Source organism: Etheostoma spectabile, chromosome 2 (genome assembly GCF_008692095.1).
Source record: "Etheostoma spectabile isolate EspeVRDwgs_2016 chromosome 2, UIUC_Espe_1.0, whole genome shotgun sequence".
Taxonomy (NCBI): domain Eukaryota; kingdom Metazoa; phylum Chordata; class Actinopteri; order Perciformes; family Percidae; genus Etheostoma; species Etheostoma spectabile.
In genome coordinates this window covers 6,167,118-6,177,002 of record NC_045734.1, presented here as the reverse complement: position 1 = coordinate 6,177,002, position 9,885 = coordinate 6,167,118, and the positions used below count along the sequence as shown (strand labels likewise).

The window sequence follows — 9,885 nt, the reverse complement described above, 5'->3', positions numbered from 1 at the left end:
CAGCATGACAGGAACCAACTGCAAGCCTCATTCTGTTCAGACGGGCGCTCTGTTCATCCAAGCTTCCTGTGTGCAAGCTAAGGCGTGGTTAGCAATACTCTATTTGATATGCAAAATAGATGTTGAGTTTCTATAATAAAACAGTGCAGTCATAAACATGTGTCTGTGACACTTTGTTCAACTCACAACCCTCGTGATCGCACCCAATGACTTACACAGACATTCACATACATAGGGATGTAAGTGACTGGAACATCTTTCAAAAGAAACAGTGATATGATCTGATTCATATTACAACACTGACAGTCCAAAATGTGACACAGCTTTATTCAGTGAGAATAGCAGTCACATTTTTATTTTCACATCTGACTTAGTGGACTTTCTTGGGCTGTATCCTGGACAACAAACTATCAGGGCAGTTTATGGCCCGAAGAATTATCTTCATAAGGTCGGCCAAAGGACTAAGTTCCTGGCAATAATATCCAGCCACTTAGATAGTAACACCTTGAAAATCCTGGCCGATGCTGTAGTTAAATGCCATCTTGACTATGTCTGTACATCTTAGTACACGGGCACTACTAAAGGGCTCAAAGACAAGCTACAGATCTGTCAAAATAGACTGATCAGATTGATCCTTAGACTCCATCCTAGAACTCATCTTTCTCCTGACCATCCCTCCAGTCGTAGGTGGCTCAGAGTGGAAGAGGGTTTCCCAACTTAAACTGCGTTTAGTTTATTACTTTTCTAAAATTGGTGATATGCACAGCTATTCCCACCAGGGGGAGTTCCACAGATTACAAGCCCTGTTGTTTTAGGAGGTGCATGGGAAGTACTCTTTCCTATACTCGGCAGCTGTCTTGTGGAATGGCTTACCTTCCAATCTTAAACTGCTGAACTGCTTAAACAGCGGCAAAGGCCCAATTGAAACTAAAGGAATTATTATTATTATTATTCTTTCTTTTACCCAGGAAATGAATAACCTTTTTGAGGGGCTTAACATGCTCAAAAACTCACCAAAATTGGCGGTCGCATCAATCCTGGTGAAAATTCACATATTTTAAGTTTCGGCATTCAGCCACAAATATTCAAGATTGTAATGCTGTAAAGTGCGTGGAAAGATAAACTTGGAAGGGAGAGTTATTGCTTTCCAAGCTAGGTTATCAAAAAAAATAGGGGGGGATTTGTTGCAAATGCCAGGGCTGGTTTCCCTTAAAAAAACAACAACACACAATTAGACAGCTGCAGCTGATTCAAAATGCTGCTGCTGGAGTCCTCATTAAGACTATAAAAGTTGATCACATCACTCCAGATCTGAGGTCTTCCACTCAAAGAATGGATTTCAAAGCACTACTGTTGGTTTGGAAGGCACTGAATGGTTTAGGGCCAAAATACATCTGATCTGCTGCTACATGATGAACCATCCCAACCGATTGACCTCTCAGGTCGTCTGGGACAGGTCAGCTTTCTGTCCCCTAGAGTCAGAACTAAACATGGAAAGGCAGCATTCAGTTTTTATGCGCCACGTACCTGCAACTGCAGGTTTGATGAAACTCTCAGTTGTTGTAAATAAAGACTGAAGTCTTTTCTTTTTCATGCTGTCTTTTTTAGGTAATTGTAATTGTTTCTCACACTACACTGTAACTTCTAATCTTGTATTTCATACATGTCTTTTCTATTTTAGCTGGTTTTATATTCTCTAAAACTGCTCTTTAATGTTTCTGAAAGCACTTTGAATGACCTTGTTTATACAATGTGCTATATAAATAAAGCTGCCTTACATTGTTCTGTTGGAAGGTGAACCTTCGGCCCAGTCTGAGGTCCTTAACCATTTGCATATTTTAACCAGTGCAGTTATTAAAGCTGTAAGCTAACCAAAGAAGTTTGTAGAAAAATAATTTTCTTTTCATTTGTATATGAAGAGTAACAAAACACAGATTGTGAAATAGTTTTGTTTTTTTTCATTTGGGAAACTGAATTTTGATATGTTACGTTGTGATTGAGCACTAGGCTACTGGGTTTATGAAGAGACATGTGAAGTCCAGACTGCAGTTAAGGTAAAGTACATACATGTGTATAAATATAGTCTGGCAGAAGCCAGGGAAACAAGCACACTGCCTGTTGCCTGTCCTATATTTTCCACTTCTTTACACAATAAAATTATAATCTGACTACAGGTCTCACGCCCGGGGCCCGTCGGTTACCTCCGGACAAGCTACTTGGAATTAAGGCTGAACGGTTTAAATTGGTTTCTTCAGATCAGAGACTCTTGTTTCTATACAGTCTGAAAGTCCTTACCATGTTTTTTGTCCAACTCCACAGCTCTCATGTGTCTGTCACTGAGAAGAGGGTTATGCCTGGCCATAAAGATCGGTGCACTATTGCAGCGATGTTTGTCCTGGAAGTTTCTCCCGTCTCCACACAGCATCTCTGAAGCTCAGCCAAGGCCTTTTCTGTCATGTCACAACATATGAGTCAATCCATTTTTGTTAACTCAGTGTAAAAAAAATATTATCGTCACTCATCCGTGAGCCTTCTTCAGTTTGTTGTATTTGGATCCCCATTAGCTTCAGCACAAGCTAAAAGCTGTTCTTCCTGGGGCCCTACAATCTGTTCTTGTTCTCCATCCATTACGACACCACATTGCAGACCATACACACACAGATAACATTTGAAAATGCAAATTGTATTTAAATCTTACAATTAATACAATTAATCAAAAGAAGTACATTACGCTACTCCGAATAGGAGTAATAAGATATAACAAAACAAAAACAAAAACCCCTATAACCCAGAGTTCTGACTGAACAGTAAGGAAACCCAGCTATTTCACCTTCATAGGGCCGTTGTCAACATGACTGTAAATACTGAATTATTGGCTGTAACTTTTTTTTTAAACTTTTTAAGCACGCACGCACGTAGAGTATTCACTGCTACTGTATATATGAAGTAAACAAATGAACTGTATAGGCCTTCATGTAGGCTCACGTGTATATTCTGAACAAGTAAAGAAGCAAGAAAACTACATGAAAACATAACTAAAAAGACTACATGTTTAGAGCAAACACTTATCTTCCCTACTAATTTAAAACTCTTCTAAGGCCAACATATGGCCACTAGATGGAGACAAAGATAGATTGTTTTGTTTGTGTGGATACTTCCATCATTTATAGTGATAATGTGCAAAAAGAGCTAAACGTTTGTTGCTAAATAAATAACTGTTCCTTTTTAAAAGACAGGCTCTTGACTAGACATACAATTAAAGAAAAGAAGAAAACAGGGTGATCACATTAAAAAAGACACTAAATATAGAGAAAAAATTATCTCGTGGTGATATGAATGGCTCTGACTAGATTATCTCTTCTTATTTTAGTGTCTTTCGTCTCATAACATCACATATTTACAAGTTAGTCAGCAAAAAAACTACAGATGAACTTGTCTAATGCAAGGATCTTCAACAGGGGGTCATCAGAGTCAAAGCAGAGGGGCCTCCAAATTAGTCTTCATTTTTGAAGTTTAAAAAAGTAATTAAAAAGTCTTAACATAAATGTAACATATTATATATATATATATCATATAAAGTCCTACTGGCCTATAGGTAACGTAGTCACTAAGGCCATCCTCAGATAAGTTATAAGGATTCACAGCGTCACATGTATGTTTTAACATTAAAACACGATTGATAAAATCATGTCAACAATTATTAGGTTATTTTACTAACTTAGTATAATTTGCCAAAAAAGTATGTATAAATGCTTTAGGCTGCCCTACACATTATTGTAGCCCCAGTTTAATATGCTATTTAATTTTATACAATATATGTAGCCTCTTTCAGTTAAGGGGTCTTGGCTTAAAAAAAACACTGAAGACCCCCGGTCCACTGTGTTTACGGCCATGAAAAGGCTACATGGTGGATGTCCTGTGTAGTCGTCACTCTGAGGGAAAGAGAGAGTCTTTATCAGTGGTGGGCTGGTCATCAGGGACCCACAGCAGTCAGGAGTTCATTATCTGTACAAAGACAGAAGCCTGCCTCTGCCCATGTCAACAGATAAACAGCAGCCAGAATATAATCGCTGTTCACGCACAGGTCTTCTCAGAAGTCAGAGCTGCATGTGCTACCTGGGAAGACAGAAGACAACCAGTATACTATATATATATATATATATATATATATATATATATATATATATGTGTGTGTGTAGCGTGTCTTAAAGCTATTACAGCTCCAACAAGGAAGATGAGGTTTTAATTGCAGACTTAGAAAATAAATTATGAGCTGTACTTTTTGATGGTGTGTATATGAGCTAATATCAACCTGCTCATCTGAATATTATTATTCAATAATGTGAGAGAGATCTCTTTGTGATGGAACATATATTGATTCAAATATGTTACTACAAACAGTTCACACACCATATTAACATGAGATGTGGACACACTTTACTGTACATGCACCCACACACTTTGCACTCTGTGCCAAAGCATGCTTTATCAGATAGTGGCCAGACCTCTGATAGCCAAGCTTACTTGTGAATGAAAACTACCGCAGAGAGCCCTGCACTGCTCTACTCTGCAGTGTTAGGGGGGCAGTTTGCCGCATTTTTATAAAACTTCTAGTAAATTTTGTAGTGGCATTTAGAAGATTTTATTATATATTGTAATTTATTATTCCAGTATCCTGATAAATGTTATTATTTTTTCATCTTTAAAAAGATGTGATTGATTATTGCTATTCATTTATTATTTTTAATCATCAAGGAATAACAAGTCAAATGTCATCCTTTTCGGTTTGTTTTGAATATACAATTAAACACAAGTTAAACACTTTCTTCTTGTTTTGTCTCAGAAGAGCTCGCATTGGGTTGCTTGGTTTACTTTCATTTTAATTTAAGGAAACTGTAACTGTACAATAACTGTATTCTGGTCTATGATTTCTTTTTATGTATTTTATTTTTATTTCGTCCTATTTCATTTATCTAATTTTAGTCTATTTTATAATTTTTTTATTTTTTTTTTGATACATTTTTCTCCTTTTTGTTCATTATATATATTCCTTATATAAAGCACTTTGAATTGCCTCCTTGTGTGTGCCATATGAATACACTTGGCTAAACCTTCCAATGACCTATAACCTAGATGGGATGATTGTTTTGTGTTTATTTTTAGACTGTAGATATACAGTAGCTGCCATTTTATTTGAAAAAAAACAATTATTGTTTGAATCTTCATTGTTATGTGATATTCTATTGCAACAACCATTACAGCTATAGGCATGACATGCTGCGTTGAGTAGTAAACCTCTCTATATGGGCACCTGCTGTACTGGTGAGCTACATTCAACTTAACTTAAGAAGCAACTTAGCCAGTCCACACGTTTCAGAAAAGTTAAAGCTTATTTCCCTTTAACTATGTTTTTGCCCATCTTAACATACGGGGGAAACATTGAAAAGATGATATGGGCTTTGATCTCAGAATTTATATTTAGGTATTGGATACAAGATCTGGATATAAGAATAATGCATTTCTTGGTGCAATGACAGTTCGGTGCTTTTTGCTCTGAAACCCACAGAACAGGAAGACAGTGAGTTGAGGTGAGATAGCAGTGTTTCTTAGTGATTAGTAAATTAACAATCTTAAGAGATTCTAAAAAGGGGGCTAGCTTATGCTCCACCTCCTAACGGTCAAAAGCTACACGAAAAAGAGAGATTTGAAGTTAGACTTGCAGCTGACAGAGATAGACAAGAGAGAGGAGGGAGAGAACAGCAGACAGCTTTAAGAACCTGGTTCTGCGGCCTTTTAATACTGAGTGGACTGTAACTGGGATGAGTGGCCCTGTAAGCGGCGGTTTGACTTTCTGTTAGCTGGTCATGTAAAGAATAAAAAAACTAAATAAAAGAGAAACTCACTTTTGTTGCTACCGCTGACAATTGGCGTCGTATCAAAGTGCTTGATGGCTGTTAAGCAGGCTGCGCTCCCTTCCTTCAGCTCCTTCTCCAACCTCGCACAATCCAGTGACAATATGAAGGTAAGTATTGGGATGACGTTTTCTACAGTGACAGAAAAAAAAATGATTTAAATAGCATCCAGGGCTACCTATTCTTTGGTCTATATCACTGAGCTGATTATTTGTCACAGGTAAATTACTGATTATTTTACTTAAACTTGACAAATGTGTCTTGCACTATACTGCTGAACTTGTGATTTGTTTGTAAGTTCTTTAGACAAAAGCTGCTAATTTAATGTAGCAATGTAACTCAAAATCAGTGAAGAGAGTAAAATGTTAGTTTTATGACATGTTAAAGGATCTGACATGCCCATATATACAGTAAAAAGTTATCTTTGACTGTGCTGTCCATCTCGGCCGCAAAGATAGCCCTTCCTAAAGTAGTTACAATGTAAGTAACGGGGGACAGAATCCGTAACCCTCCTTATGTATAAAACTGACTTCTTATATTCAACTGGATCTAATTTGAGCTTTCAGCAGTCCGAGTCAGACAAATCATCAACTTCTGAAGTCTTTGTAGTAAAGAATTTCCACTTTTGTAATAAACAATTTGGAAGATAAACACTTGATAATTGTGTGATTAACACAGACTGCTGACCAGGGCCTGACGTTAACTTTTTTGACCACCTGCCGCAGTGGCATAATGTAATGTAATGTAGCCGTCCTGAATTTAAGTCATCCTGTGCATCTCATCTGTGGTTTTTCCTGCATCCACCGTGTGTAATTGTGTGTGTTTATGTGTGTGTGTGTGCGTCAGTTGCGGGGGGAACGGAGCAGCAGTCCCACCCACTGCAGCAAGCTGACAGGATTGAAACAGCAGCAAACGATTGAAACGTTGCAGCGTACATGTTGGCTGGACAGTCTGAAATGTTTTTGCAAGGGTTTCGCTGTACGTTTTGTTGGTAAATGTCAGATGTTTGAGTCACACACGTCTCGTCTTCATATGAGAAACAAGGAAATTAATTTGACCCGTTCTCACTCCAGCTTGGTCAGTGGCTGCATGTGGGACTGCTGGGATTTTCGCAAATAGTAAAAATGCGATAGGGGGACCCGGCTGTCAATCAATGTTTTCAATGATGTGGGCCCCTGATTGGTCCAGGCCCTTAAGCTACTGCATACCCTGCTTACCGATAGAAACGTCTGAATCATTCAATTTTCATTGGCTACCTCCCAATTTGGCGGGTAGATTGACAGTGTTACCCGCCAAATGCAAAATTCCCCCGCATTTGGCAGGTGGTTGGGTGTTAAGTTCAGGCCCTGCTGACACCTCATATTAGCCTCAGCTGATCATTCAGCAGCCAGTATGGACAGTAACAATTACAGCTACCATTAATGCTTTGAATGCACATATGGACATGTGGGTATTGTTTAAAGCTTTAGTGCGTAACTTTTTTACACTGATGAACGGCCGTTACATTCAAGCCATTGCCAAATGAGTTGCTACAAAGCTAATTAAGATCAGCGCCACACAACTCTCTCTGGATTTCTCAGTATGGCTATGTTCAGAACATGGTGTTGTCCAGCGGATTTCCCATGCAGAAAATCGAGTCAAGATAATTACCTCTTTTGAGTCCATCATGTTTTTTTAATCCACCGTGTCCTCCTTGCATACTAGAAACAGTGTGGAGGAGGGTTGTATCATGTGGACGCGCCGACAGTTTTGTTGTCATTACTTAAAATTCCTCATGGGGGAGACAGAATCTACACACTATAGCGTTAAGACAGACTTGCAAAAAGTGTGAACCTATCCTTTAAATGCAAAAACAATGTGCATGAATGTCTTATTTCCAATATGTTTCCTTGGTGACCATCCCTTCTCTCCAACACCGTCTAGGTGTGGAAGTCTGAGGGTGACTCTCTCCCTTTGGACTCTCTCAGCAACAAACTGTCACCAAGCAGCTCTGAGCAGCTGCAGGTCTCTAAAAAAACATCAGAGGAGCTCCTGGATGACGACAGCCAAGCATCCTGGGACATTGAGTTTCTACTGGCTGATTGGAGCAGCCCATCGCCTGACCTCAACCCCTCTCAGGACAACAATGATCATCAGCTGCCACAGTTGGACCCAAACACAGCGTACCAAGAGGTGGCCCTGTTTAAGGACCAACCAGAGCAGGAGCATCTGCAGATAAACACTGGCTGCCTCATGACAGAGCTCCTGTCCCCTAATGAAAGCACAACGTTGGTCCAGCCGCAGATGTACCACCATGGTTATATCGACGACCAAACAGGTCAGATTTCACTCCCCAGTCTACCTAACGTAGATCACTTTGGGTTCACTCAGGGAGGCAGTGTGGAGAGGCACAGCAGGGGAAACCTCACTAAAGTCTCATCATGGGACTTTAATTCATACTATTCCCAGCAACACACCTCCATGGTGACCTACCCACACAGCAGGTTCGTACCACCTCAAGCTGTGACCCCTGACGCTCGACACTACAGCTACATGCCAAACTTTCACCACAACGCCACCCTTTTCTGTGACTACACTCACAGCCAGACAACCAGTCATCTGCCCCTTCACCAGCAGCCCCTGCTGGTTGGACCACAGCTGCCCCCTGGTGGGGTGGAGGGGAAGCGTGGTCGAAAAGCTACAGGGAAGAAGAGGCCTGCCATCCACAGCTGTGAATACCCTGGCTGCAGCAAGACCTACACCAAGAGCTCACACCTCAAGGCTCACCTCCGCACCCACACAGGTACAACCCCATTGGCTCTACAACTGAAACAACAACAAAAAGTCTGTCACAATTAGTCTCAAGATTTTATTTTATCTATTTGTTTTGTTTTCTATTTGATTACCATCTGTTTTATTGTTAACTCCTCAGGGGAAAAGCCTTACCAGTGCTCATGGGAGGGCTGCAGTTGGAAATTTGCCCGCTCAGATGAGCTGACGCGTCACTACCGAAAGCACACAGGCCAAAAACCCTACGAGTGTCTGCTGTGTCAGAGGGCCTTCTCCCGCTCTGACCACCTGGCTCTGCACATGAAGAGACACACCTGACCTGATATACTGACACACACACATGCACGCACACACACACGCACACACACACACACACACACAAATCAAGATTTAAATTAAGACATTTAAAGGTAGAATATTTGGATATTCTTTATAGTTTGAATTTATGACCCAAATCAGTACACTGAACAGTTACATTTGGGACTCATTTTAGGGACCTCAGATATTAACAGAACATCTTCCCGGAATTACCTTGAAATCTGCACTTATCTGACTGATTAAGAATACAAAATACAAGCCCACGTGTAGACTAGACATGAGAACACAACCAGTGGTAGGATGACGTCACAAAGTATTGTGTGCATGCTGCCTCGGGGGGAGTTGTCCATTTTTGGTTTACTTCAGAAGACACTTGAGAAAAATTGAAATCAGAAGCCTTAGATATGTATATGAAAAACTTCTTCTTCTTTTTCTTTTATAAATGATTTATATGCACGGCCTAAAGAGTCGCCATCAGGTAATGAGTGCTTAACCAATAACTTTTAAGAGTATTCCACTGATATAGCAATGCACTCCTATAATAACTTTGTTGAACTAAAAAGAAATATATAAAAATAGTTGTGGCTGAACCCAAGATATCGTTGCATTGCGTGTACATTCCCCACAACGCAATTAGGCCATTAACAGTTCTTTTGAAGATTAGGGTGTGGCATGCTAGTAGCAGCTAATGTAGCCGCTAGCTTGAAGCACAGATAAGGAGCGGGCTATCGAGGACTGGTAGGCTCACTTCTTTCTAACTCCACACACCCAGATTTCTTTCATTTTTAAACTTGTATTCTTCAGAGGGACACCAACTCAAATGACATCAGCCTCATCACAAAAGGCACATGCGCATGGGCCACACACACACACACACACACACACA

At 40.0% G+C, this 9,885-nt stretch overlaps 1 protein-coding gene across 2 annotated transcripts; it reads left to right on the top strand.

Moving 5' to 3' along the window:
- The first annotated feature begins 5,370 nt into the window (after window positions 1–5,370).
- Window positions 5,371–9,561, top strand: klf1 (Kruppel like factor 1 (erythroid)). Of its 2 annotated transcripts, XM_032525592.1 has the most exons (4): window positions 5,371–6,022; window positions 7,836–8,694; window positions 8,824–9,006; window positions 9,041–9,061. In XM_032525592.1, the coding sequence occupies exons 1-3, from the start codon at window positions 5,948–5,950 to the stop codon at window positions 8,997–8,999; spliced, it is 1,110 nt and encodes a 369-aa protein (XP_032381483.1). In that variant the 5' UTR covers window positions 5,371–5,947; the 3' UTR covers window positions 9,000–9,006; window positions 9,041–9,061. The 2 variants fall into 2 exon arrangements, with proteins under 2 accessions (XP_032381483.1, XP_032381475.1); XM_032525584.1 differs by having other exon boundaries at window positions 5,373–6,022; window positions 8,824–9,561.
- Window positions 9,562–9,885: the final 324 nt, after the last annotated feature.

Bases quoted from the DNA above. Each gene is read 5' to 3' on its own strand.
- klf1 (XM_032525584.1), top strand. From the start codon at position 5,948: ATGGCTGTTAAGCAGGCTGCGCTCCCTTCCTTCAGCTCCTTCTCCAAC. The intron at 6,023-7,835 runs GTAAGTATTGGG...AACACCGTCTAG, and splicing joins AATCCAGTGACAATATGAAG to GTGTGGAAGTCTGAGGGTGA. The intron at 8,695-8,823 runs GTACAACCCCAT...TTAACTCCTCAG, and splicing joins TCACCTCCGCACCCACACAG to GGGAAAAGCCTTACCAGTGC.